Genomic DNA, 27,358 nt, shown 5'->3' on the forward strand with positions numbered 1-27,358 from the left:
TTTTTACTTCTAAGAAAAGAACCACATTCAGGGTGTGTTCACATTTGTAGTCCGGTTCGCTTGGTTCATTTGGTCCGGACCAAAAAGAAAAAAACCAAAAATTTATTTAGTCCTAGTCCGCTTAGTGTTCACATTTGCATTTTAACACTGAACCTGAAGATGCCGAACCTAAAGGCACTGGGATATGTTCACAACCTGACTGCTCTGCTTTACGTATATTTCACGGCGGAACTTACCGGACATTCAAAACAAGGCAGTGTGTTGAGCTAAATGTGCTCGTTGTTTGTACGTATACAATAAGTTGCTGGCTGCAGCAGTTCACTTTATGGCCACCAGTGTCGCTAATAACAACGGTTTCTGAATTCTACATAGAGCCCCTTTGAGTATTTGTAGTAAGTCAACAACCCATGTGTTTGATTTGTGAGTCATTTGGATTATTTCATTAAAAAAGAACCAGCTCAGTCATTTGTTTGTCAATCACAAGCAAAAACTGGGCTCTTGATTCCCACATAGCTCTGTCATTTGTTTTCAGGACAGCTGCCGCAGTAGTATAAGTGGTGTTCTGCGGTATGAGTTTACAGTTTATTCACAATTTCACGGCATGATTTCTGTAATCAAGATCTTCTATTGTAATGAATTTAATCTCATGTGCCACTTTATCTAGATGGGGCTGATGTGTCTAGGCTATACATACTTCTGTGCAGACTGCATATGGACACTTATAAAACCATCAACCTGAAATATGAGTGTCAATGGGAAATTTATGGTTCTTTTATTCTTAACTCACTGTACTACTCTTCCCAGCAGTGGTGATGATAGTAACACGCTCTGTGTGTTTCATTGTGTTTCCTTAGTGGTGTTTGGGCAATTTGCCTATTTCCAGACTGCCATGAACGACTCCGTTGAGTTATTTGATGGGCCCAATCAGAATTCTAGGCTGCTAAGCTCCCTGGCTGGATCTCATTCCGGTAAGTAATGGCTTTACATTCAACACAGTTTTGTTGCTTTGAGTTTGCTTTGAAATGCACAGAACCCGTTGAAAAGAAGCAAACAGGCATATATGGCTTTTTAAATCAGTGAAAAGACAATTGTGCAGACAATTAAGCAGTGAACAAGGTCTCAAGTGAGGTTTAATGGCTTCTTTCCAAAGGGGAAATGCAGAGGGAGTATAATTTCTTAGAAAGTGTTTGCTGATTATTTTGTATTTGTATTTATTGTTTCAAATTTCTGTTATACAGTATAGTGAACAGACTTTGTCAGGCTTGAGCAAACATAATTCATTTTTTTGCAAGTAATATTTTTACTAAATCATAAAAAAAGAAAATAACAAATACATATTTGCACACATAAGTCAACCTGAAAGACCTCATTAAATCAGTTTTGGACTTTGGAGTCATCTACAGTATATGCTAATTTTCTTTTTCTTGCAATAAAACTACTGAAATTTTAGATGCAATTGAAATATTTCAAAAATAAGTTAAATAAAACTGAAACAATAAAAACTTAAGTCAAAATGCAGTTTTAAATGTTGAAGTAAAACGGTACCAAAGTGGTAACCTTCAGTAATAAGTTCTTCCACCTTTTGAATCTATTTTACATTAACTATATAGATTAAGATTAAAAATGAGTTCTAATAAATAATGTCTAGATCTATAGTTTTGAAAATAAATCTAAGGAAAAAAAAATGTCATTGCATTAGACAACACAATATAAAAGCAAATGGAATCGGCAAATTATGCTAACATTTTTCTCAGAAAGAATTCAGTTTCCCATGTTTTTATAAACTTGAGCCTTATTTGCAGACTTTTAATACATTTATAAAACTTTTTTTTTTTTTGTAGATAAAAAAGTCGGTTTTCTTCAAGTTCAGAGGTGTCCTATCAGAGTAACCTCAGAAGTAGAGAATCACATTAACTATCAACATGATCCACTACAGAAAGTGTCAAAATACTTTTTGTCCTTGTTCTAAACAGTATATGTATTGGTTTTATCATTTCAAACCTAAATAATACAAAAATATATATATTTTTTTTCATTAAAGCAAGTTTTTGCTATCTTCTTTTAAAATGAATGCTGCTTGGTTTGATATTTTGTTGTTTTATTTATTGATAATGACATTTTAAGTGTGGCTTAAGTGTTCAAATACTTTTTGGTCCACTGTATTTATATCAAGTTTAAATCTTAAATCTTGGATTCCTGTTGTCGTTTTTGCCCTTTGGTTATACACTCGTTTAATTCTTTCTAAAAAGAAAATGTTATCCTTGCAGCTTCCTGCTGAATTATTGCCGATATTATTGAGTGAAAGGTAATAAAATGCCAAGAACAAGAAAATCACAGCTAATTCCACAGTCTTTGCAGGATTGATGGCGGCCATTGCACACAAACTGTTTGTATGGCATTTTTATACTGTATATCTTCATGGTCGGCTGTGCAACATTATATTCCCATGGGAAGCGCTGTAAATTCATATCATTTCTATCTCAGCTTTGTGAGCAGTGGGCCAGAAATCTTGACAGGCCACTCAATTCATAGTTAGAGTGTTTAACCCTCCAGGCTCAACTGTAGTGTTCAGTTGCCATCTATATCAGCACTTTGTTTCCTCCTTTGGATACAACTTTGTAAAAGTACACTTTGATTTTGTAAAAGCTCATAGTTTAGCTCAAGGGTAAGTCAGCCTTTCGGTTGGGGATTTTCTTTTAATTTACCCACTGCATCTATGAACATGCTGAAGACAGCTTGAGTATTTCTTTGGGTAGCCTATCTACCAGTTTTAGGCCCATTGTTGCTGACCTGCCCTCTCCACCCTTTGCCTCGGAGGCTGATCAGAGTTATTAAGCCATTTGTCATGTACACTTCTTAAGGCTACAGTTTGTTGTGGCACATTTGCCTCCACAAGCAACTCTGAGAGATTTTAATGTCTGCCATATTGTGTTTTTGCAGGAGAAACCTTGCCCTTGGCCACTTCAAACCAAATCATGCTGAGATTCAGCGCAAAAAGCGGTCCTTCTGCCAAAGGTTTCCATTTTGTTTACCAAGGTAAGCACACGCTCAACTCTCAGTCAATAACAGGTCATCGTGCAGAGCCAAGGCTTTGTTTTTAATCTTCAATTCCAAAACATTCAGTTAGCCTTTGGTGTGTTTGTGTCGTGTATATATTGCGTATAAAGTGAAATCACGGCTGTGTAGTGTAGGGCCGGCCTGCTGATCAGTATGCCTGAGCCCGCTTACTGTGGGAAATAGCCTTTATATTTCACACAGAGAAGTTAACAGTGCAATCACAATGTCATAACCAATACACAATAGAGTCAAATCAGGAAGGGGCTTGAATTTGATGTAATTTGTAATGCATTTAGCTCTGAGTAAAGCCGAATGGGAGAATGATTTGCACGCTGTTCTCATGAGTATTTTGAGTTGCCTCACAGTTTTATGCTTGGAGACATTTTCGTTAACACTTTCTATGAAGTCCATGCTTATAATGAATTATAGCCCCATCTATTCTTATTTGTAAGTATTACTATTCTACAAATATATTTATAAAGACTCATTAAGACTTATACTGCATTATAAGACCAGTTATAGTTACATTTATATTATTTTTATAATTACTTATAAGTCATGCATTTGCTTTTTCAATGTGCATGCTCATAATCCATTATACACTGATTTATAAATGATCAAATATAAAACAGTTCCAGAGACCCTTGTTTGCTCTACCAGTTAGTTATCAATTATGTCTTTAATGGCTAATGTTTGCATTAGACGTCATTAAATCATTTGTTGAATGATTCCTCAGCCATATGCATGGTATTGCTTATAGCAGTTTGGAATTACACGTTTAAAAATATTGTTGCAGTGTTTTGCTTGTATGTAACTTTAAAAAATATATACAAAATTCAACTGTTTGTATTAATGATTTCTTTTTTTTTTCTTTTCATTATTTTATTTTATTATTGATCATTAATTACATTTACAGATAAACAACTTAAAATGTATGATGAGCACATCTTCATGATTTCTTAACATTTTCTTTAGGACAATTGCATCCTATTACTTATAGCCATCAATGATGCATTTATAGAGCTTAGTAACTGTATTATTACTCACAATATGAATCTGTAGAACCAATAAAGATAATTGGGACTTTACCTAGATTGTCAGAAGGGTGGAAATCGGTCCAAAATCCCGAATATCTTGTAGAGTGCACCCAGCATTATGGTTTGGTCTGCCTGGTCGCTTTTAGGGGACAATACTGATCCTGGGTAATTCTAACAAATACAATAGGGTTTCAGTGCTACGTGCTTGAACCCCTAATAATAATAATAATAATAATAATAAAAATAAATAAATAAAAGCATTTTTAGGTGAGCTATTTTTGGGGATGACATGAGGGTGAGTAAATACTTTTTTGATAAACTGTTCCTTTAAATGACTCACCCCTGAGGTTTCAAATTTCCCAGACAGCAGCAGGGTGCCGCAGGATGTGTGAGGCATCTTCCCTCATTTTAAAATGTGTCATAAAAGAGTATATAAATGACTCTTTTTAAATCGCTTTATCAGCTGCCTTATAAAAAGATACAATAGGAATTTTTCACGGCCGCATCAGCGAGCTTTCACACACACACACACACACACACACACACACACACACACAACGCAGACCGCGGCAAGCCTGCTCTGTCTCTTTTCATATCTCCTCACCATTTTATAGCGTACAGCAATGTGCGCAGAGAGAACAGTGGGTGTGTGAGAAATGTTCTCTGACAGTTAGGACAGTTCATTTGGCTCATGGAGGTATCCAGGTGATGGTAGATGGTCCTACCAGCCTCTTCCTATATAGCCACAGCCGTCAGATGAAAGTTAAGGCATAAATAGACAAAAAGAACCAAAGTTGCTACAATGTTTGAAAACAAAACCAGCAAAGTTCTCTGTGCTAGGGTCATTGAAGATGCTCATACAAATGTACTACAAAAATGCATATGTGGGTTTTCTATAAAAAGAGTGCTAAAATAGTCACAGTGTACACTTCTGCACTGGGAAGCCTACAACAGTAGGTTACAAACAAATATGGAAAGCAAAATGTTGTTTTTAATTCATTTATTACTGAAAAGGGTAGAAAAAAACATAGAAATAGTAGAAATGGACTTTCCCCAATAAATGTCTGCTGCTGTAAATATTTGTATAATGGGTTTATTAAAGTATTGAGCCATTAGCTTAGCAACATGGTAAAAATACCATGTTCAGTCGCCTATATGGGTTGTGTTAGCAGTATTATGTATGTATGTATGTATGTATGTATATGTATTTATATTTGCCTACACTACTGTATCACTCACAACCCTAGGCCTCGTCCTGCTCGCCACATACCGTTCAAACGTTTGTTTGTTTGTTCATGTTCACAAAGGCTGCATCAATTTTTTTAAAAGAAGTAATACTGTGATATATTATTACAATTTAAAATAACACTTTTTCCATTTGAATATGTATTTAAAATGTATTTTCTGTTTGGCCAAAGCTGAATTTTCAGCATCATTACTTCAGTCTTTATTGTCAAATGAAATCATTATAATATGTTGATGTACTGCTCAAGAAACATTTAGTATTTTTTACAGGATTGGTTGATAAATAGAAAGTTCAAAAGAACAGCATTTATTTGAAATTATAGCATAATTTTAGTATACATATATATATGTATATTTAGATTGTGACAAAAACCTAGTCATTTACTCTATTGTAACCTAGTACATTGTTACTGTATTGTAAAGGCAGCTTGAGCTTGAGCTTTTGGCACATCTGCTCCATTTTGATTAGAGATCTGTTTGCTGTCCACTAGCTGTTCCTCGCACCAGTGATACACAGTGCAGTTCCATCCCAGAGCCCAGATACGGCAGGCGGATCGGTTCAGAATTCTCAGCTGGCTCCATTGTTCGTTTCGAGTGTAACCCCGGATACCTTCTCCAGGGATCCAAAGCCATCAAGTGCCACGCGGTCCCTAACGCTCTGGCACAGTGGAATGACACCATCCCAAATTGTATAGGTAAGCTAGCCTGGATTTATCCAAGGAAAATGCACACTAGTCATGTTTTATTAAGGACTAAACAATTCACTGTGACTGAGTGATAGCAATACAAAAAACTACAGCCAGTACAAATTCCACGTTGCTTTTATTTGCTTGCTAACAGGGACCGTCATTCAGATTGGTATTTATAGCCCCGTATTTTCTCAAGTCATAGAGAATGTAAATGTGCAAGTTTCCCATGATCTTCTGTAACCTTGAGGCAACTAATAAGGGTTAGGAATCCTGCTGGAGGACGAAATGGCAGTGGCCTCTATGAGGATTTAAAATGTCAGGCCTCTAGTTAATATTTCCTTCTATACTGCCATCCTCAAGGGGCTGAAAGCTGAATCCAAGGGCCTCTGGGCCACAGCCTTCAGTTCAAAGCCGTAACCTCCAGGCTTTAATACTGAGCATTTAACTGTCGCTGTATTCTATAGTGCTGTCACGATTTTATCACACCCAAGGCACATCCTCATTTCAGTCTGCTTTCAAATCTCAATTCCCCAGTTTTCATAAGTATTACAAACTGAAAGGTAGATATCTATTGAATATTAATAGAAATTAAATATATTTAGCTTCTTAACTACAACATAAAAATCATTCCACATTCATCCATTTCATCTATGAATTAAAGTCAACATGAAACACTGTTTGCTGGTCAGTCTGTAATACCTGAATAGAGATTGAGCCATAAATGTCATGCAACTAATTGTTCTGGAGCTTCAGGAAAGTGATGTCATGACAATCCTTTATAAATTATGTGAATCCAAAGGTATTAGACAGGAAACAAGAGGATATATGAATTGCAGTGAAGTGACACAACTGTAACAACATGGTGGATGTATTATGTCCAAATTTCATTAATATACAGATTAATATTTCATATTCATACAATATAGAACATACTTTTTTAAAGGTAAGTTCAAATTCAAATGTAGCATACTAATCAGACAGTATGTGATTTCACATTTTTAATGCTTTTTTTTAATGATTTTAAGAGCCCTCCACATAAATCAGATGCAGGAAAAACATCTTTAATCATTTTTTTTTTTTTTTACATCCATCAATGAAAAAAAAAAAAAAGGAATCTACCAGCAAAGATAAAGCATGGCATTGTTAATATGTTGAAAAAAGTACTACATAACACAAGAAAACACAACCCATTTTACTTCTGTAATTTGTAATTTTTAAACTTGGATTGTTGGTCATGTTGACTTGAATGTGGTTAGCTTCTATGGCTAGAAAGTCTTTAGAAATGCAATGATATAAGATTGTTTCGTGGTAAATATAAAGTGGTACCAGAAAGACATTTCTCATGCAGAGAATGTATGTTTTAGCAGGGGGATGATGGCTTTGGTTCATGTTACCTTAGGCGTAATCACACCTTGTGTCAAAGGAGACAGCTGTCTTTCTCACAGGACTCATTTCAGGCACTTGTACTGTTCCATCCTCAGCATGAGCTCAATTTTGCCTCTGTTTTGCTCCACAGTTCCATGCAGTGGGAATCTAACAGAAAGGAGAGGTACCATCCTCTCCCCTGGGTTCCCAGAGCCTTATGGGAACAGCCTGAACTGTGTGTGGAAAATCATTGTAACAGAAGGAGCCGGTATCCAGGCAAGTACAAAAGAGCCATGTGTAAACTCATCAAATGCAGTAAAGCTACACCTGCTGAAATGATTAAAATCATTGATTTAAATGATATTTTGAGACCACAGGGGGAATTTATTCTTTATTTTTTAAAAGAAAATTATATAAAAAATAACTAAATATAATATTAACAATTAATTAGATAACAACCAAATTCAGTAAAATTAAAGCAATGTACAGTATTTCTCTATTGACCAAACATTGCTTCACACTTTTCCTCAATTAAGGCAAGTAAACAGTTAGTAATAAAGGAAAGAACAAATTATAGGGCAAATTAAAGCTATAGAACAAAAATTCACATGTACAGTTCTTAAAGTTTTTTAAAGTAATCTGAAAGCTATATGAAGCATCAGAGTAAGCATTCAGAAAAAAATATATAATACGATTAAAAAAATATTAATAATGAAATATAAAATACATAATTCATTAATACTGATTGTAAGCTGTCAGAATTTGAAGCATGTCTTGAAGCAAGTAAAAAAAAAAGAGGACTTTTTACTTTTATTATTTCGTATTAATAACTTTGTGTTCATTTACAGTTGTTATTTTTGTTATGTTAAAGGTAGGGTAGGTCAGAATTGTCTAAAAAAAATTTTATTCAAATTTGTTTAAACTGTCTTTACATACCAATACATAATTAAAATGCAAGTACTCTGAAATAGAGAGTATAAAAAATTGAGTGTCTCTAGTGTATTTAATCTTCAATAAACACAGCTCATTAATTCCATTCACTCCCACCTAAAAACGGGTGCGCGACTGCGCGCACGTGGGCAGAGCCAGTAATAGCGGCGGTAGTCATGGCGACGGAGAGTGACAGTCGCGCAAGCCAATCACTTGTTTCGTCCCGGTAGGAATTAATGAGCTGTGTTTTTTGAAGATTAAATACACTATAGTCACTCAATTTGTATACTCTCTTTTTCAAAGTACTTACATTTTAATTATGTATTGGTATATAAAGACAGTTTAAGCCAATTTGAAAAAAAGTTCTTTAGACAATTCTTACCTACCCAACCTTTAAGCAATAAGGTACAAGAGGGTGAATACTGTACTACCGATACTGTAGAAATACTGACATAATTATTGTTTTTAGACCATCTTGTTGTACTAAAGAAGTCAACTTATTAAAAAATAGGATTATCCTTGCTTAAATACTGTAAAGAGATTAATGTACTATGTGGACATACTATAATATTCACAGCACACAGTTACTTCCACAGTTCAGCCAGGCCATTTATGAAGATTAAACTGAAAAATGTCTTGGTTACGACTGTAACCTTGGTTCCCTGAAACGCCGTGGGAACACCTCTGCATGATTGCGTCCTGAAGCACATGCGAAATCAGTCCAATGGCATAAAGGGACGTCATAGGCGGGTGACATCATGACCAGGAAGCTATAAAATACACCCAGACCAAATAATGTCAGCTTCTCATGCTGGAAGTATGGCTGGGTGATGCAGCGTCTCGTTCTCTTTTCAGGGAACCAAGGTTACAGTCGTAACCGAGACGTTCCCTTTCAAGGGAACTCATGCTGCATCGAGAATTGACACTGTGGGAGCGTTTATACCCACGCTGCCGTACTGACCAGTGCCTGTCTTATGTGAAATTTGGTGAGTACACCTTAGACAGAAGCACCTGGGACCCAGGGGTGAAGTCCAAATATAGGTTGTAATACTCACCACATCACACACCTCTTATAGGGATACCCCTATTATAAGGCTTACAAAGCCGCCATACTCCTCCTGATCTTGTCACTGACCCTGGGACAAGAACCAAGGCTTCTTCCACATAATCAAAGTATGAAGCACCTGCTCTTAACCTTGATCATGCAGAATGGGTTGCCCCTTGGTCTTGAGCCATCACTGCAAAGTTCTCATGTACAGCAGGCCAAAAGATATTCCGTTTGACGCAGCTGCCATCAGACCTAACAGTCTCAAAACTGTTTGACAGTGAGTGGCCTTTCTTTATCTGCTCACCGCTGTGAGGATCCAACCAATATGAGCAGGAGACAGAAGTGCCTGCAATGCTGTTGAATCCCACACCACACCTGTCATATGTGATATAAAACATAGAAAATACTTTTCTTTGCGTTCAGCCTTGACCCCCCCCCCCCCATACTTTCATGTGGGCAAGGACGACATCTCGATGCCAAACCATCGTCTGCTCCACATTGAGCCAAAAACGACCAAACGTTGATGTAATAAAAATACCGGGGGACAAGACTAGGCCGAAAGGAAGAACATTCTACGATCCTCTTCCCCAGCATAGCTTTTACCTCCTGTTCCATAACCAAAGCCTGCTCAGGGCCTACAACATTAGACAGAACCCCCCTGTGTGCAGGACCCATTGAGATATATTTGGTAGTAGTTTCCACACTGCTAAAAAATGTACTAAGGGAACCAGTCTCTCGACTGTCTGCCAATCTGGCACCCTGAAACGGATGACCAGCAGTAAGCAACCAAAGTGAACCTTCTGAAACCCTCCTTGGAAGGAGCAAGTGTCCCAGTGCCACAACGTTTCCAGGCAGACACTGAGACTAGACCTCGCTGGAGACCGCTGCGCCCCGCAGCACACAAGTTGGCGGGGTTTGCAGAATGGCTCCCTGAGGGCACCGTATATTTAGGTGTTATCCATTTACCCACTGGAATTTCTCCGAATGGAATTCCTCCATTTTAAATGTAGCCAAAGATCAAACAAGACAAATAAACACTGTCTGGATGAAAGGCTGAATAGTATATTAATACAGACATCTAATTTCACAAAAATCAGAAGAGTATTTATAATTTAATTCCTCAAAATTAAATATATCCAAATATCAACCAGACAAGTAAAGAAAGATCTGGATGAAATGCTGAATATAGTATTTTCACACAGGCATCTAACTTCTCAAAGCCAGACAAATGTTCCATTTAATTTCTCAAATTAAATGCAGCCAGGGAACAAACAGACAAGTATACACTGTCTGAATGACAGGCTGAAATGTTAAATAAGAAACTCAAAAACAAAAAAAAATCATAAATCATAGCTTGCAAACACATATAATTAGTTTGCGAAGGAACAAGAGAGAAAGGGAAACTCCTGTCTGCTCGGTTCCCTTTGCATTTTTTTTTTTATATTATAAATATACTGCGGACCCGTAATCTATGCGAGATTCGAGCCATTAGATTTGTTATTGCAGACCCGTCTGTCACAGTTCATCGATCCGTGTGTTCATTTTGTGTATCTGTTGGTTGTTGTGGGTGTGGGGTCTGAGTGTGTAGTGCTTGTGTGTTGCTTAGTAACCAGCTGATCACTTAATCAGCCCGCAGCTGCAGCTAGTTACTTCTGTTGTTAGCTGCCTATATCTAGCGGGAGTGATTATTGCTTGGTGTCGGTTTGTCACTCTTGTTTGTGCTCTCTTACCCAGTTCTGGTGCCTGAGTTTCCTTACGGAGTTATTTCCTCGATCTCGTCTGTGTTTCCAGACTTCTGGAGATCGTTTGGAGTTCTCCTCATCCAGTTCCAGTTTGGCATCCGCGCTGGGTTTATTCAAATCACTCATCCTCTCCTGAGAATTTGTATCCTGGTCGCCCGCCTGCTATACGTGGTGTTTGTGGTGTTTTGAGTATTATCCCTGTTTCAACCTGTCTTCAATAAACTGCTTGCTTGCATTTGGATCTACGACTCTCATTCTGACACCGTCGAGATCTCAGCACTAGATTATAATCTAAGTGCTGCCTCTGCAAATGCGAGATCCGAGCCACTAGATTCTTTATTGCAGGCTCGTAATCTGCACACTGCCTCGGCAAACGCGAGATCCGAGCCACTTGCATAAGACGTTTTTCCCTTGAGAAGAAAGCCAACAGAAGCGGAGCTAAAACTCCCGATATTGCATGCTTTTCTTTACACTGCAACACATGTTTTGATGCTGCATAAAGAATTAAGGGACCAGAAACTTCCACGCTTCAATGAGCCTCCTATTAAACTGTTAAAACTGTTGAGGAGATTCCCACTTCCATGTAAAGCGCTTTGAGTACCCAGAAAAAATGCTAAATAAATGTAACGAATTATTATTATTATTATTATTTAATTTACACCTCAAATCAACATAAAGTCAGCAAACACATAATATACACAGCCCTTCAGTTGCGAAGGAAACACCAAATAGTTGTTTGGCTACCAAGAGCTCAGTCTTTGGAGATGTAAGAGTGAGATTAAACAGTACTTAAGTGCAATGAGGATACTTCATTACATTTATATAGCGCTTTTCTCTGCACTCAAATCGCTTTACGTAGAAGGGGGGGAATCTCCTCAACCACCACCAATGTGCAGAAAATGCTGTTTGCTCGCCTTTATACTCCTGTGTTGATATATATATATATATATATATATATATATATATATATATATATATATATATATATATACATATACATATGCTTGTGACAAATAAACAATGAATAGACAGAGACAATTTCACACGGAGCGCTTGCTGAAGGCATAGAAGCTGATATTGTTTGGTCTGAGTGCACTTTATAGCTTCCTGGTCATGACGTCACCCGCCTATGATGTCCCATCAGGCCTATTGGACTGATTTCACACGTGCTTCAGGACGCAATCACGCAGAGGTGTTCCCACAGCGTCAATTCTCGACGCAACGCATGTTCCCTTGAAAGGGATTTGGATCTTTCAGAAATCGTCATAGTATTAACACCATGAGTATATTAACATATGACCATATCCAGCTATGAATCCATTTACATATTGATGTCTTAAAGGTATTAGCAGAAACCACCTGTTTAGGTTCAGAGAGATTGCTTAGGATTATAAGCAATGCTGCAAATGTATAGCATATGACATTTTGTTAATGAATTGTTTCATTGTACATAAATTTGTCATTTCATGATGTGTGTCTCCATTTTCTTGGCAGATCCAAGTCATGAGCTTTGCTACTGAGCATAACTGGGACTCGTTAGAAATCTATGATGGTGGTGATATGACAGCTCCGAAGCTCGGGAGCTTTTCAGGTTTGTATTGTCTTTATTAATCCCCTTTTAACTGCTAATTTCAATAATAGTCTGTTGGAGTGATACAGCATCTGATTTACAGAAGTCCCCTCCTACAGCTCATTTGCATATCATGTAGTTCTTTATAGCTCATTACGCTTTCATATTGCAATAAAACTGAGAGCCAAACCCCGCCACTGGTTTTATGCCCCTGGATTCTTGGAAGGGCTGAAATTAGCTCCAGTCCTGGAACGTTGTCTATGTGCCATCCCTTACATAACAGATGAATGTCCTCATTTTACATTTGGTTGATTAACAGTATCAATTATTACACCCTTTTGAGTTCCAGTTGGCAAACCACCACCCACATTTATTCTATCCCACTTCATTATCACAATGTTCAGTACCAAAAATCTGAATGTTTAAAACTGAAAATTGAATGTTTTAAAGTTTTTTAAATGCCATAATTACAGCTTGTGTTTTACTATTTTACTACTTGAGTTTAGCTTTTTCTCACTCTACTGAAAAGTGTTTATCCTTTTTTTGTTGTTGTTCTAGTTATTCATAGTGGATATGAAATACTTCTGGAAAGCTAGCATTTTATAATCTCATATTTATTTAATACTTCTGAGGTGGAAGGTGCTGGCAGGTGGAAAACTTGTATCTCCAAAAATGCTACTTTTAAGACATTGTCAAAGTTGATATTGTGGCTTTAAATGGTCAGACACTTGCATGTGCCATTATATTGTTAACATTTTACCAAAATCAAGCTCAAATGGAGCTATGAGGTTTTTGACCAGCATTTTTTTGAGAATTTCTGACATATGTGCTTTGTCAGTCATTAGAACGGCCGCATCTGAGCTGGTAAGTGCATCACATTACGTTTTCATTAACTTACATGTTATAAAGTTTACTGTAACTATGTGTAAACTGTTTTTTTTTTCCTGTTATTTGGCCAAAATCTTTTGTTATTAAAGATGAAGTGCTATGCAAAGGCTTCTTAAGACAGTGTTGGCTATGACTCAACAACAAAATCTGGACTCTTATCTGCTCCTCAAATACATACAACATTAGCATTTATATATATCATGTTTCTTGAGTAAAGAAAGTGCTGTACTCATTCAAAGAACCAGCTCTTTATTAACTTCTGCATTGCAAACAAGCAGAGACATTCTGTACTTCATTCACAATAGAGGTGGTGTTGGAGTTATAAGGTTTTCCAACAGTTTGAGGATCCGATAAATTACGTGGTTTAGTCACAAGCTCTTTTTAATACTTTTAATTTGTTAAATAATTTCAAAACCCACAGACAGACATAAAAGGGTGACCAATAGTAATGATTTATGAAAAAAAAAAAAAAAAAAAACGATGTTGAGAAACGAGGTTTCCGTCTCACAGTGACGGAATGTAAAAATGTAAAAAATGAACATCATTTAAAATGGTAAAAAAAAAAAAAAAATAGTGACAAGTTACATGTCCTAAGATATACACATTCCCTTATACATTATTATAAATGTTATATCATAAACCTAAAAATACAATATTGATTAAAAAGAGCTCAAAAATCTAAAAAGGCACATTATGCACCAACTACCCAAACAATAATAAATTGTAAAATATACAAATTATTTAATGAGGATTAAACAGAGCAAACAAATCAAATGAATATTGATTTGATAAAGCTATTTAGAAAAAAAGGTAAAAAAAAAAGAACATTACAAAATAAAACGGAAACCATTTTTTACAAAAAGGTCTCACAGCAGGATTAGGAAGAGGGGGCAGTATCTTCCTTTGAGAGAGGAGGCTTAACCTTTTTTGGGTCTCTCCCAGTAGACAGAATTGTGGCCAGGCCTCTAGCTATACTTTCAACACGGCTATAATGAACTTCGCCTCTGCGCCACACTAGCATGCTGGTGAAAGGTCACCCAGCCAGGGAGCTCCAGCTGCTCTAAGGCATGTGTTCACTGGCACTTCACACTGTCTAGCACTCCTCACCTTCCCCAAGCCATATTCTCAAAAGCTAAGAAGCACTTTAAATGCTAAACCATCTTCACCCCATCTCCTGAGACACCTGATGCCAGTCTATGATTGAATTTGATGATAAAACGGTAATTTCCCCTCATTTAGATCTCAATGGTCCAAATTATACAAGCCTGGAGTCATTTGTGAGCATTGGTAAGACATGGCAGGGAATCAGGAGTCAGCGTCATTAGGCATGGTGTTTGGCTGCCCATTAAAATGCACTCTTCGCTCTCCTGTCGCCTGCGTGATCGCCTTTTACATCACTCGCACACTCGCCCATCACAATCGGTCGTTTCATTCTTCCTCTAGTCACAAATCCATTAGGATAATACCCTTAATTAAACTGTCAGATATGTTTTGTGTTTCTGTCTCCCCACACATTTCATCATGTGGGATTAATTGTGGCTCAACAAATACCAATTTAATTACAACTGCACACATTTTTTTTGTGTGTGTGTGTGTGTGTGTGTGTGTGTGTCTTTAAAAGATATTGCTGTCATTATTTACATAATTCTAACTGCACGTCAGGATTCTGAAGATGAAACATGGCTGAGATCAGACTATAATCACTATTTCTCCAAAGGAGGCTTTTTAATTTATGAAAATTATGGGTAACAATTTTGAATATTGTTCCAACATCAATGAATATTTGCAAAAGGACAACAGAGGAATGCAATATTAACATTCTAGTCAAGTCAAGTCAAGTCACCTTTGTTTGTATAGCGCTTTTTTACAATACAGATAGCATCAAAGCAGCTTCACAGTGATAACATGAAAATCATACAACAAAGTTTGTTTCTAGAAGAAAATTGCATCATCGTCCACCTTAAGTAAGGCAGATCAATAAAATTGTTGAATATTAAATGTCCCGAACTAAGCAAGCCAAAAGCCAAGGCAACAGTGGTAAGGAACGAAAACTCCATCAGTGACAGAATGGAGAAAAAAAAAAAGCCTTGGGAGAACCCAGGCTCAGTCGGGGGCCAGTTTTCCTCTGGCCAACGAGCGAACAGTGTATGATTATGATCCAGGCAGCATTACAGGTCAGAAGTAACTGCTATTAACTAAAATGAAACTCTGATTACCAAATTAGTAAGTAGTAGCACTACAATCAGTAACAAAAAGTTCTAATACCTCACAGAAATTTACAATGAAACTATATACATTTACATTTATGCATTTGGCAGACACTTTTATCCAAAGCGACTTATATTGCATTTCAAGGTACACATTAACATTCTTATCAGTTCTTGCTTTCCCTGGGAATTTAACCCATGACCTTGGCGTTGCAAGCGCCAATGCTCTACTGTTTGAGCTACAGGAAAGCTTGATGAAACATGATTAATATGAAGCAGTGTTAATAAGTAACATATGTAATATGATTTTTATATTTAATCATATTTTTGGCTACACTTCTTTAAGGTCTCCTTTTTACAGTGTAATTATATATTAAATACTGAGTAATATTAATTAACAACATTACCATACTTACTATAGGTTTAGGATTAGTGTTTGGTTTAGGGTTAGTTATGCATGTATTTATGTATGTATGTATGCATGTATTTAAGTATGTTATGTGTTACCTTATTGTATAACTAGAGGCCACATGTCTGAACATATTTTTTTCTGTTATTTTGTTATTATGAACATGTAGCCTCTGTAGTGTTTAAGGATTTGCTCATGTCACAATTTAATCAGTGCTTCACATTTCTGCACAATATCTCTCAAAGCTTCAGTTCCGTACCAAAAATCAATAGACGTGGTTGGACTTCAGTTCAAACGCTGCCCAATCATCTTTTACCCCACACATTTTTGAGTCTGATGAATGTGCAACTTTTTTTGTCCATTTGTGTGGGAGCAACATCAGTGCTCATCAGGGAATCATGGGCATGTATTTCACAAAGAATCATTCTTCTCAAAATCCCCCTAATCTGTGAGGAGGCATCTCTCCTTGTCCTCTTTGGCAACCAATGTGATGCAGTACTTTAAGAGTAACATATTCTGTCTGGCAATGTCCATTTAAGCTCGTCTGAGTCTCGTCTGAGGCTTTTAAGATCTTCTCAGATTGCCTTGGCCCTAATAGAGATGATAGACTGCTGAATAACTGGACACTGGATGAGCTCTACGCAGCTGTCAAACTTCATCCAAAAATGATTAGTCAAATCATTCAAGCGCAAAGGAACATTTTTCAGGCTTTGGTCATCAGTCTTATTGGACTTGGATCGACTGGAATATTAACAGTCAGATGGGCAGGATGTTTTAAATGCAAAACATGCCAGGGGACCATTTCCTGGCAAATGAAAGACACCATTTTGGGCGTTTGTGTAAATATATAAACAATCCATGTATGAATAAATGCTATAGATGTGAGTTTTAAAGAAATCTTTTTTTCTCAAACTAAACAGTTCTCTAAGAGCATGCCATGGCTATGTGGGTGTATTTAAGCATTCATCCCGAGTTGCTGTGCGGCGGCGTACTATAATGCACTGAACACTCTAAGCTGTATTTGTTGATTCTTTTTACAATCTTGTTTACTCCAGCCTTATTTACTTTTACAGGGTATTTGAATTGTACATTCATTCCCACAGGGAGATGGTGGATTCTGATGTGATGCATTGCAGGGTTTTTTTTTTTTTTTTTTTTTGCTATAGCTTTACTTCATTTATTACCATCTTGTTGTGAGACACAGTTTTTCCATCTTTTTACATTCTTAAATAACATTATTCAAATGCTTTGAATTAACCATGCATACTGTAATGTTACCACAAGTGAGATGGAACACTTTACAATAAGGTTCCAGTTGTTAACATTAGTTATATTAGTTAAAATGAACTAACAATTGTTTGTAATTGCTAATTAAATGCTTCCAACTCTCAACATTTACTAATACTGATATTAAAGTCCCCCTGTAGTCAATAATTGTTTCCCTTAAAACTCATCTTTGAGTTGAATTCATTTAACTCATTCTTTTTACCTGTGATTTTTTTTCATGCCTTAAAATAGCTTGAATGTAACTCTACACCCTTGCTTCATTTAATATACACAGATGCATGAATATGTAAATGAGCCCTGCCTCCACTCACTCATACAGGGTCGCCTACAAGTCGATGTATCAGAATGATAATGCGTTTCATGTATCGCTTTTCTCATAGGACACATAACGGTAATTAATATGATTAGAATTTTGCTTGATTATGTAATCAAACAGCTAATAATGTGTTGCTAATGTTACATAAACCACGTTCCCATTCGCCACCTCAGAGTCAGACAGCTGCCTTATAAAAATCAGCAGCTTAGATCAGTGGAGAAAGGCATATAGCCTAGTTCATCATTTCCAAGTTAGCCTGGGTGTTATTTATCAGTGGAGACAGTTTTCAAAAAATTTCACCCAGTCCTCCCAGTTGCATAGTTCGCCGGTGCTAGGCTAGCGCGAGTCAACGGTAACTGCTAGCCTGCCATTAAAACAGTTTTACCCACTTTACAGTACACCAAAAGCAAATAAATTATAACGCCAGACTATCGATGTAAATGTCTGTTGAGAGAATAATGTTAGAAATCAAACTACCCTTTCATCGCATTGCAATAGTTATACTTTGTTCCCTGTATTTATTAGCACAGTCTACAGCAGCGGAGTGATATTAAGTTACCTAGGCAACCAAGACTACTACTAGCTAGCTAGACGTCCTGACTGTAGTGCGCTTCTGTTTACTTTTCGGCGCAGTACTAACCGGAGCAAAGTAAAATTCCGCCGCTGCTGAGAAACTAGTTCCTGTAAATGTAATGAGATCATTGAGATGCAAGAGTAGTTTGATTTCTAACATTATTCTCTCAACAGACATTTACATCGATAATCTGCCGTTATAATTTATTTGCTTTTGGTGTACTGTGGAGTGGGTAAAACTGTTTTAATGGCAGGCTAGCAGTTACCGTTGACTCGCGCTAGCCTAGCACCGGCGAACTATGCAACTGGGAGGACTGGGTGAAAATTTTTGAAAACTGTCTCCACTGATAAATAACACCCAGGCTAACTTGGAAATGAGGTCCGATGTCCAAAATCCTGAACCACCCCTTTAATATACAGTGCTATGCATAAGTTTAGACACCCATGCTAAAGTTGACTAAAAAGAGGAATAAAAAATCATCTTTTGGAAATTGAACTTAATGCCTTAATTAAAAAAATTAGGAAAAATCCAACCTTTAAGGACACCAATTTTCTTTGTGAATGAATAATGTATCGTAAATAAATAAATGTTCTTCCTTGAAATACAGGGTGCATAAGTTTGGACACCCCTATGTTAAATTCCCATAGAGGCAGGCAGATTTTTATTTTTAAAGGCCAGTTACTTCATGGATCCAGGAAAATATGCATCCTGATAAAGTTCCCTTGGCCTTTGGAATTAAATTAGCCCCACATCATCACATAGCCTTCACCATACCTAGAGATTGGCATGGTTTTATTTCAGTTAGCCTAATAGCTGGTTTGATTTGCATTGAGAGATGATCTTATGGAAAGTACTCCATGCCAAACTCTAGGTATGGTGAAGGCTATGTGATGATGTGGGGCTATTTTAATCCCAAAGGCCAAGGGAACTTTATCAGGATGCATAGTATCCTAGATCCATGAAGTAACTGGCCTTTAAAATAGAGCCATCTGCCTAGCTCTATGGGAATTTAACATAGGGGTGTCCAAACTTATGCACCCTGCATTTTAAGGAAGAACATTTATTTATTTATGATACATTATTCGTTCACAAAGAAAATTGGTGTCCTAAAAGGTAGGATTTTTCCTAATTTTTTTTAATTAAGGCATTAAGTTCAATTTCCAAAAGATGATTTTTTTATTCCTCTTTTTAGTCAACTTTAGCATGGGTGTCTAAACTTATGCATAGCACTGTATATCATATACATAATTCACTTGCTGTATTGCTCAATGTACCCGATTTTTTTATATCAACAGAAAAATAGCCGGGATAACGTGGCTTCTCTTGAGACTCCCCTGCTCCGCAGCATAGTAATGATGATATGCTAAAGCCTGCCCACACGTTGATGTGATTGGTTACAAGGATTTTTTCACTGCAGTTTTAAGTACAAAATATTCAGCAATAGTGTTGACTTAAGAATTTGCACATTGTTTGCCTTAAATCATATTAAAAACACCACATAGATATATAAACATCATTAAAAACATGATTTTCACCACAGGGGGTCTTTAAAATCAAACGTTGTAACTGTTATTAGTATGTAATAGACCTGAGCTAATGTAAGCTGACAATGTTTGTATGAACATTTGTATTTTTATTAAGTAACATGAACAAAGACCATTTAATAGTGCCACAAATGTATTGCTCATTGTTAGTTAATGTTATTTAATTGGACCTTATTGTAAAGTGCCTTATTGTAAAGTGCTACTAGCAAGACTAACTCATTGCAAAGGAATTCCAGTGTCTAGAAAGTCTTCTGTACAATAACTATAGAAATATAGAAACTAAGAATAACTAAGAAACTATACTTCTGTTTTCTTCAGGACTCAGTTTTTACAATTTTACTTGGGACATCAATTAGGGACCAAACACAATATAAGATGTTTATTGTACAATACAGGTAACAAAAACATCCTTATAATCAAATATTACATTACATTAACAAATTTTATCATGGACCGCATATGATGAACAATATGATGGATGGATGGATAGACAGTTGGATAGAGTGATGGATGGATAGACAGTTGGATAGAGTGATGGATGGATGGATAGACAGTTGGATAGAGTGATGGATGGATGGATTGATATTCATGCCAACTTTAGGTTAATGTACAGTATTTGGTTACTTTCCAAACTGTGTATTAACATTTACCCTGGTGCACCTGTACAGGTATTACTGTATATGTGATTTTGCTTTGTTTTTCCAAACTGAGGGTGACTGAATTATTTATCTGGTAATTGATATCAGGCCACTTGTCAGTGGAGCACAACTTGTATCGAACCCAGAACATTTCTTTAACACATGTCCGCCCACATTACTTATCAGTGCCTGTTCAGTATTCTGCGACTTGGCAGGAATTCCCTAATGAGACAGTTGCAAAAACAGCCTGTTGAATTTTGTGTTTAAGGGAAAGGGTAGAACAAAATGAACTAATGCTACTATGGTGCAAATAAACATTTACAAAAAGTTTAAGTGTCAAAAAAGTAACTGTCTAAAAAATGAAATTATAGAAAATAGCCCTTATGTTAAATATTAAAGATATCAAAATGTCAGATTTCTGGTCTTAATGTGAACAATTCATTGGTGCACTTCTGTAATGGCTTGATCCACCTCTTCAATTACCTGACTCTGCTACATAACGCCTTTTTTTTTTTTTTTTTTTTTTTTACAATCCAACCAATTCCTAAAGGATAAAATCAAGTCCCGGCCAACAGATTTTCTCTCCCATTTCACTCAGAAATATATCAAATTATTAAAGTTGCACTGCGGCACTGTTTCATGTTGACTTTAAGGATGTTATGTACTATTCATGACATTTTCTCCATGTATTAAAGATGTCACACTCTATATTAGCTCTGTCCATATATGCATAAGCAGAAGGAAAATCCTCTGCTTTGAATCCAGAGTGGGAGTAGCTGTTTTGCTTTTTAGTCGGATGATAAGTGACTCTTTCGTCTGAGCTGTGATGAAAGTTCCCCCATGAGAGCTCGGAAGGATAGCGACACACTTCAATGACTAGCGCCTGTCAAACATTTCCTTTTTGCCTACTCCGTTTCATTTAGCTGATGTCCAAAACGGTCGAGTCTTTTCACGAGAGCGATGTGCCTGCCGTGATTAACAGCTGCTTACCTCCCTTTGCCCTTTTGTTTCTGTGTGCACACTCTCATCATTTAGCTAGTGTGTGTGTGTATGTGTGTGTGTGTGAGAGAGAGAGAGAGATCGCTGGAATGAGAACACAATGTCCGTGTGTGATAACTCTAGCCCTTTTCCTGCTCAGGCCTCTTTCTGGTGTTATCTTCCAGGTACAACGGCTCCAGCCTTGTTAAACAGCACCTCCAACCAGCTTTACCTGCACTTCCATACAGATATCAGTGTCGTCGCCGCTGGATTTCACCTTGAGTACAAAAGTGAGTGTAGAACATGTCACTATGGTGCTTTCATTATCCTGAACCCTCTGCCCTTGGTAACAGTCCGGAGCAAGACTCGCCACTGTATTTCATTGGCAAACACACACATGGCAGGGACACGAACACACACATGCACACACACTGAGCCGTATTTCTTTCTTCTCTCTGCGCTCTGCTGTCAGGTAAAGGCAGAAGACTGTGAACCCCAGCTCTCATTATTTGCTCGGCTGCGGCGTTTGTGTTTGCCGATACCAGCACGAAGAAAATTGGAAAACGATGGGGATCCAATTGAACCTTACATGGTTCATAAAACATCTAAAAAAAACAGTCGTATATTTTCAGCCGTACATTTGTATTTATTTATTTTTACAGATGTCATCAACAGTGGCCTCACAGTTTATCTGGACAACAGCACACTTAAATTTCATTGCAATAGATAAGTAGTTTTCAACCCCCCAAAAATTGGTGTAGTATTTGCTTTGAAACAATTTTCACTTCAAGTCACATATTGAATTAAACGTGAGATTTTAAAGTAGAAATACTGAAATAGTATTTTGTTGTAGAATGTACTCCAATTATCTGTTTTATATAAATCTTTAAAACATATTTTTACAATGTGGGATTAGGAGTGCACTCGATAACGTCCACTATGGTTTCGGACACCACTACAAATGGCTGTCCCCTCAAATAGTGCCCTAATTAAGGGTGTAGGGGGCGATTTAGAACACAGCCAATGTGTCAGATAAGAGAGACATACAAAATGTGCAGTGATGTGGGCAGGGTTGTTATAATAAAGTAAAACCTAAACTAACACAATTTTCAATTCTTGAAATTTACTAAACTTTAACATTAAATAAAATATGTAATATTTATGTATGTATATATGTAAAATATGTAAATATGTAATAAATAAAACTTTTTTTCAGTAAGTTGCCAAGGCAACATTTTTCATTTAGTTTGTTGAAGTACTAAAGTAACTACTTAATTAAAAAATAGAAAAACTAAAAATTAAAATGAAATAATGCAAATGAAATATACATATTCAAATAAAATCTAATTAAAAAAAAATAACAAAAACATAATGAAATAGTAGTATAATAGTAAAATAATAGTATATTAATGATACTACAATAACACTGGCAGTGGATCCCCACAACCAAGCTTGAAAACCATTGCAATAGATAACAAAATATCAAAGCAAGTGCCATATGCAAATACTGAATGTTTTGACATAATTAAAGTTTTCCTTTCAAAGAAATTGATAATTTTCTTATTAGCAGAACAGCAGGACTGGGTGTTTAACAATCAATAAGGCGACAGCTTAGACCCTTTGCTGTTCTCAGATAATATGCTAAAATATTAAATTAATTTAGCAGATGACGGTTATCAGTTTTGTATGGACAGCTGTGAATAATTACATTTACAACTTAAGATTCAGGACTAAAATATAACTGTTAAAGGGATACTTCAGGATTTAGCATTAAGCTTTGTATAAGTAGAAAACCTGTAGTATTTTCGAATTACGATGCTTTCCACCCTCATATCCCCCTGAGAGGAGAGATTTCTGTATTTTTTTGTCTGGAAAAAATCCTCCGATGACGCAAAAATCGTCATTTTGCATCATCGGAGGATTTTCTGTCCAGAGGCTAAAGACTACAGCCAGTAGAAGGCGTTGTTCCTCATGTTTTCAGCCCGCCCATAGAGGGTGGGATCTCACTCACAGAATGTACACACAGTCAGCCGTCTTTCTTTGGAAGCTAAGCTAGCAGGCTCTTGTTCTGTGGAGAAAGCTGAATAGTAGGAGAAAGCTGAGTAGTAGGAGAAAGCTGAGTAAGTAGGGGTTACCATCCTCCTTTTCCCTGACTTTTCCGGCGGGCGAGATCGTTCAAAATGTCCGGGATTCGGCTTTTGCTTTCTGCAGTCGCCATTCATTGTTTACATGCACACCTCTTGTTTCAATCTAACTGAATTCATTCCGATCGGTGAATCTGAATGTAGTGTTTACATGAACGCTAAACAAGTGATTGATGTGCGTTTTAACATTGCTAAGAAAATTCCCGCACCTCCGTTGCGAGACCGGCAAGATCGGCTCAGTAATGACGCCACCGGCCTCGCACCGTTCTCCCGGGGCCGTCAGCCTCGTCCTGCTCGCCACAGTAAACATGATGAATGGCGACTGTAGAACGCAAAAGCCGAATCCCGGACATTTCGGGCGATCCCGAAATCCCAGGCAGACTCGTCACGAAGACTCACTGGTAGCCTAACCTTGTTTTCAACTGCGCTCTCTTACCGGTAGGCGTGGCCTCCTAGGGCAGCGAAGCAAGTGCATTCTGGGAGTTGTTGTCTTTCATCCACATGAGCCAAAAATACATTTTCTGGCTTTTCTCAGTCTAGAAAGCTCCAAATTAAAAAATTTCTTCACTTTTCTTCTACATAAATGACCTATTTTAAATACACATTCATCTTTCCAGAGGTGAAGTATCCCTTTAAAGTTATAAGTTTATGTATCTAGTGTTTTTTTTATATTATTTATAGTATTTGGACACTCGCAAATGCATGCATATTATTTATATAATTGTATTCACTAAGCCATTGACGTGTCGTTTAATACAGTGACCACAGTTTTAGTTTATGTACTGTAGTGTCCAGACCTCTGGAAACTCCATGTCTGGTCCCTGGATGGGACACGGAGGTTCTAGGTGACTTACCCCAAGCGGTAGTTGAAACCATCACTTCTGCTAGAGCCCCCTCTATGAGGCTCCTCTATGCGTTGAAGTGGAACCTGTTCATTGAGTGGTGTTCTTCTCATGAGGAGAACCCCTGAACTTGCTCGATCAGAGCCGTGCTTTCCTTCCTGCAAGATGGGTTGGAGCGAAGGCTGTCTCCCTCCACCCTTAAAGTGTATGTTGCCGCTATCGCCGCACATCACTACGCAGTTGAAGGTAAGTCGCTGGGAAAGCATGACCTGATTGTCAGGTTCCTGAGGGGGGCGAGGAGACTAAATCCACCTCGCCCGCTCTCTATACCCTCTTGGGATTTGTCTCTGGTCCTTTCGACACTTCAGAGACCAGCCTTTGAGCCTTTGCAATCAGCTGAGTTAAAAATTCTGTCCTGTAAGACAGTACTCCTGGTTGCATTGGCATTCATAGCCTATGTGTTGAGCCGGTTTCTTCCTGTGTGCTCGCTTCAACCAGCCGGTAACACCGAAGTTTCCGCTATAGTGTCGGCTTGCTGCGCCACTCCCCTCCACATGGAATGGATACATGTGCTTTTTTGCTCCAGTCGAGTTCCCCACTCAGGCAAACCCTGTAGAGGTCATCCATACCCCTTCGGCAGTCGGACGTTGCGGAGCGTCCGACGCCAGGCCTAGTGCTCGTATGCTTGTGTAACTTGTGCTAGGCTGTGATCCATATTTGGTGATCCCTGCGGTGATCCCATATGCGCATTCTTCCATGACCAGCTCCCTGCAGTGAGCCCGTATCTTTCCCTTGGCAGAGTCCGCTTTGCCGTCACTCCCCCTTCTCGTCGAACGTGAGCAACTGATAGGGAATGTCTCGGTTACTAATGTTACCCTCATTCCCTGAAGGATGGAACGGGAGATGTAACATCCCGTCGACACTGTTGCTGACCATCGCTGTACGGCCGTCACGATCTCGGCTCCTCAGCGAAAAACAACCGCTTCCTGTTTATACCTGCACTGCCGGGCGGGGTGCGTGACGCGATTCACGCACGCCAACGTTCATTGGCTTGTTCTGTAGACACTCGAAGTTGATAGGGCTCCCTGAAGTGATCTCAATTACGTTGTCACGTCGACGTTACGTCTCCCGTTCCCGCCTTCAGGGAACGAGGGTTACATTAGTAACCGAGACGTTTTTTTATTACCTACTTTTAATTGCCAACATTTTATTTTAATCTGTGTCCCACATGCATGCAACATCTCATTCCATTTTCTAAACTCAATCAATACACTAACCAAAGTTATTGTAACAGTTATTATATAAGTCATATAGCTATTATATAAGCTATATAACTATTACAAATGTTTTAATTTATGGAAAATATTTTAGCAATGTCACAAGAGCAAATTTGCTGTTGTATTGAATTTTAGAGACAAAGCCACGTGTGTGTGTGTGTGTGTGTGTGTGTGTGTGTGTGTGTGTGTGTGTGTGTGTGTGTGTGTGTGTGTGTTTGTGTGTGTGTTCAAGCCTTTCAGACTGTGACCTTTAGTGTGCTCAAACCAAGCCTCATAAACCACCATACCAATTCACTTTCTGCATGTCCCATTTGTCCATTTCTTAGGGCAGTGTTCCCAGTGGGACAGCCCAATTTATCCATGTTTCTTTCTCTCATCTGTGAAAGGGCAGTTTAGGGCGCACTGACTGCAGCAAAGTTATATGTGACTAGTCACAAAATAGATAGTAGATAGAAAATTTGATAATATGAAAGTGCTAGGAGTTAAGGTCCCACACAATTCTTGTCCAGACTTTTCGCACTTTAAAGGTGCCATGTGTCAGAATTGAGGTACAAATATCCAAAAAATGAGCAACACGCATCAAAAGAATGAGAAGAAATAAGGGCGATGATGTCATTAAAAAAATGACAAGTTATAGTGCTCCAGAGATATCAACCTGAATTAGCATTAGCATTACTAGCCACGGCCCGACAGGTGTCCAGTTTTACCAGTTTCGGCCATGGGAGGCGATATGCGGGCAACATAACCACCAGTCAAACATGCAATACACGAATAACTCGCATGGCTTGTGTGCGTACTTGAACCTGATGTCAATCGTATGGAAAGTACAGCCCACTACTACATTCAAATAAAATCTGATAAAAAAAGGAACAGAACCAGAGTAAACATTGGCACTGCTTTCCATCGCTGGAGACAACTAATGGACATGAAAGAAATGAGGTTCGACTCCGAACTTGCAACATTTCTTTTGGATTGGTAAGAAAGATGCTGTTAGTATTTTGTTAGAAGTTTGTTTGATATGTTTGTGTAGTTTTTTCGGGAAGTTATAACATAGAAATGTATCGAAGGCTGTTCGATAAACGTATATATAACGTACATAAATATAGTATTGTAATAGTACACATATATAGCACAATCTCTATAGCTCTTTTTTTCTTGCCAACTACGTGACCTATATTATGTTTATTAAATGGCTTTTCTGAGGTAAATCTGACATAATTGTTCTCCAACTGTGTTATTGACCTCTTCACGCTGATAAAAAACACGGATTGGTCGATATTGTGTATGAGAAATACATTTTGGTAAGTTGTAGCCTACTGTATCTTTCAACAGTGTTCGTGATTTTTTACTATTAGCTAGTAGAGATGATCGGTTCACGTGCGCTAGGGATCTGTCGTGTAACATTTAACGTTACAAGCGCCAAAACGGTATTTATTGTTTGAATTGCGTAATAAAATTGACAGAATCTGAGAGCTGAGATTTTTTTATATCATAACTAACCTGCTCTGTCTAGTCTGTCGGTATCCGTGTCCTCTTTGCTTCGCGATTTTTCTGTGCGTGAGAAAATTGAT

General features: G+C 37.6%; 1 protein-coding gene across 2 annotated transcripts in view; it reads left to right on the forward strand.

Moving 5' to 3' along the window:
• LOC308681343 (CUB and sushi domain-containing protein 1-like) overlaps nucleotides 1-27,358 on the forward strand; it is a gene marked incomplete at its 3' end in the record, with an annotated part of 827,421 nt that overhangs the window by 689,123 nt on the left and 110,940 nt on the right. For both annotated transcript variants that reach the window (XM_081350146.1, XM_081350147.1), the window contains 6 exons: nucleotides 855-968; nucleotides 2,941-3,036; nucleotides 5,831-6,034; nucleotides 7,545-7,669; nucleotides 12,608-12,704; nucleotides 21,710-21,814. In XM_081350146.1, the coding sequence (XP_081206272.1) occupies nucleotides 855-968; nucleotides 2,941-3,036; nucleotides 5,831-6,034; nucleotides 7,545-7,669; nucleotides 12,608-12,704; nucleotides 21,710-21,814 (741 nt within the window). The remainder of the gene's footprint in view (nucleotides 1-854; nucleotides 969-2,940; nucleotides 3,037-5,830; nucleotides 6,035-7,544; nucleotides 7,670-12,607; nucleotides 12,705-21,709; nucleotides 21,815-27,358) is intronic.

The sequence above is a fragment of the Scardinius erythrophthalmus genome, assembly GCF_964197995.2.
Source record: "Scardinius erythrophthalmus genome assembly, chromosome: 21".
Taxonomy (NCBI): domain Eukaryota; kingdom Metazoa; phylum Chordata; class Actinopteri; order Cypriniformes; family Leuciscidae; genus Scardinius; species Scardinius erythrophthalmus.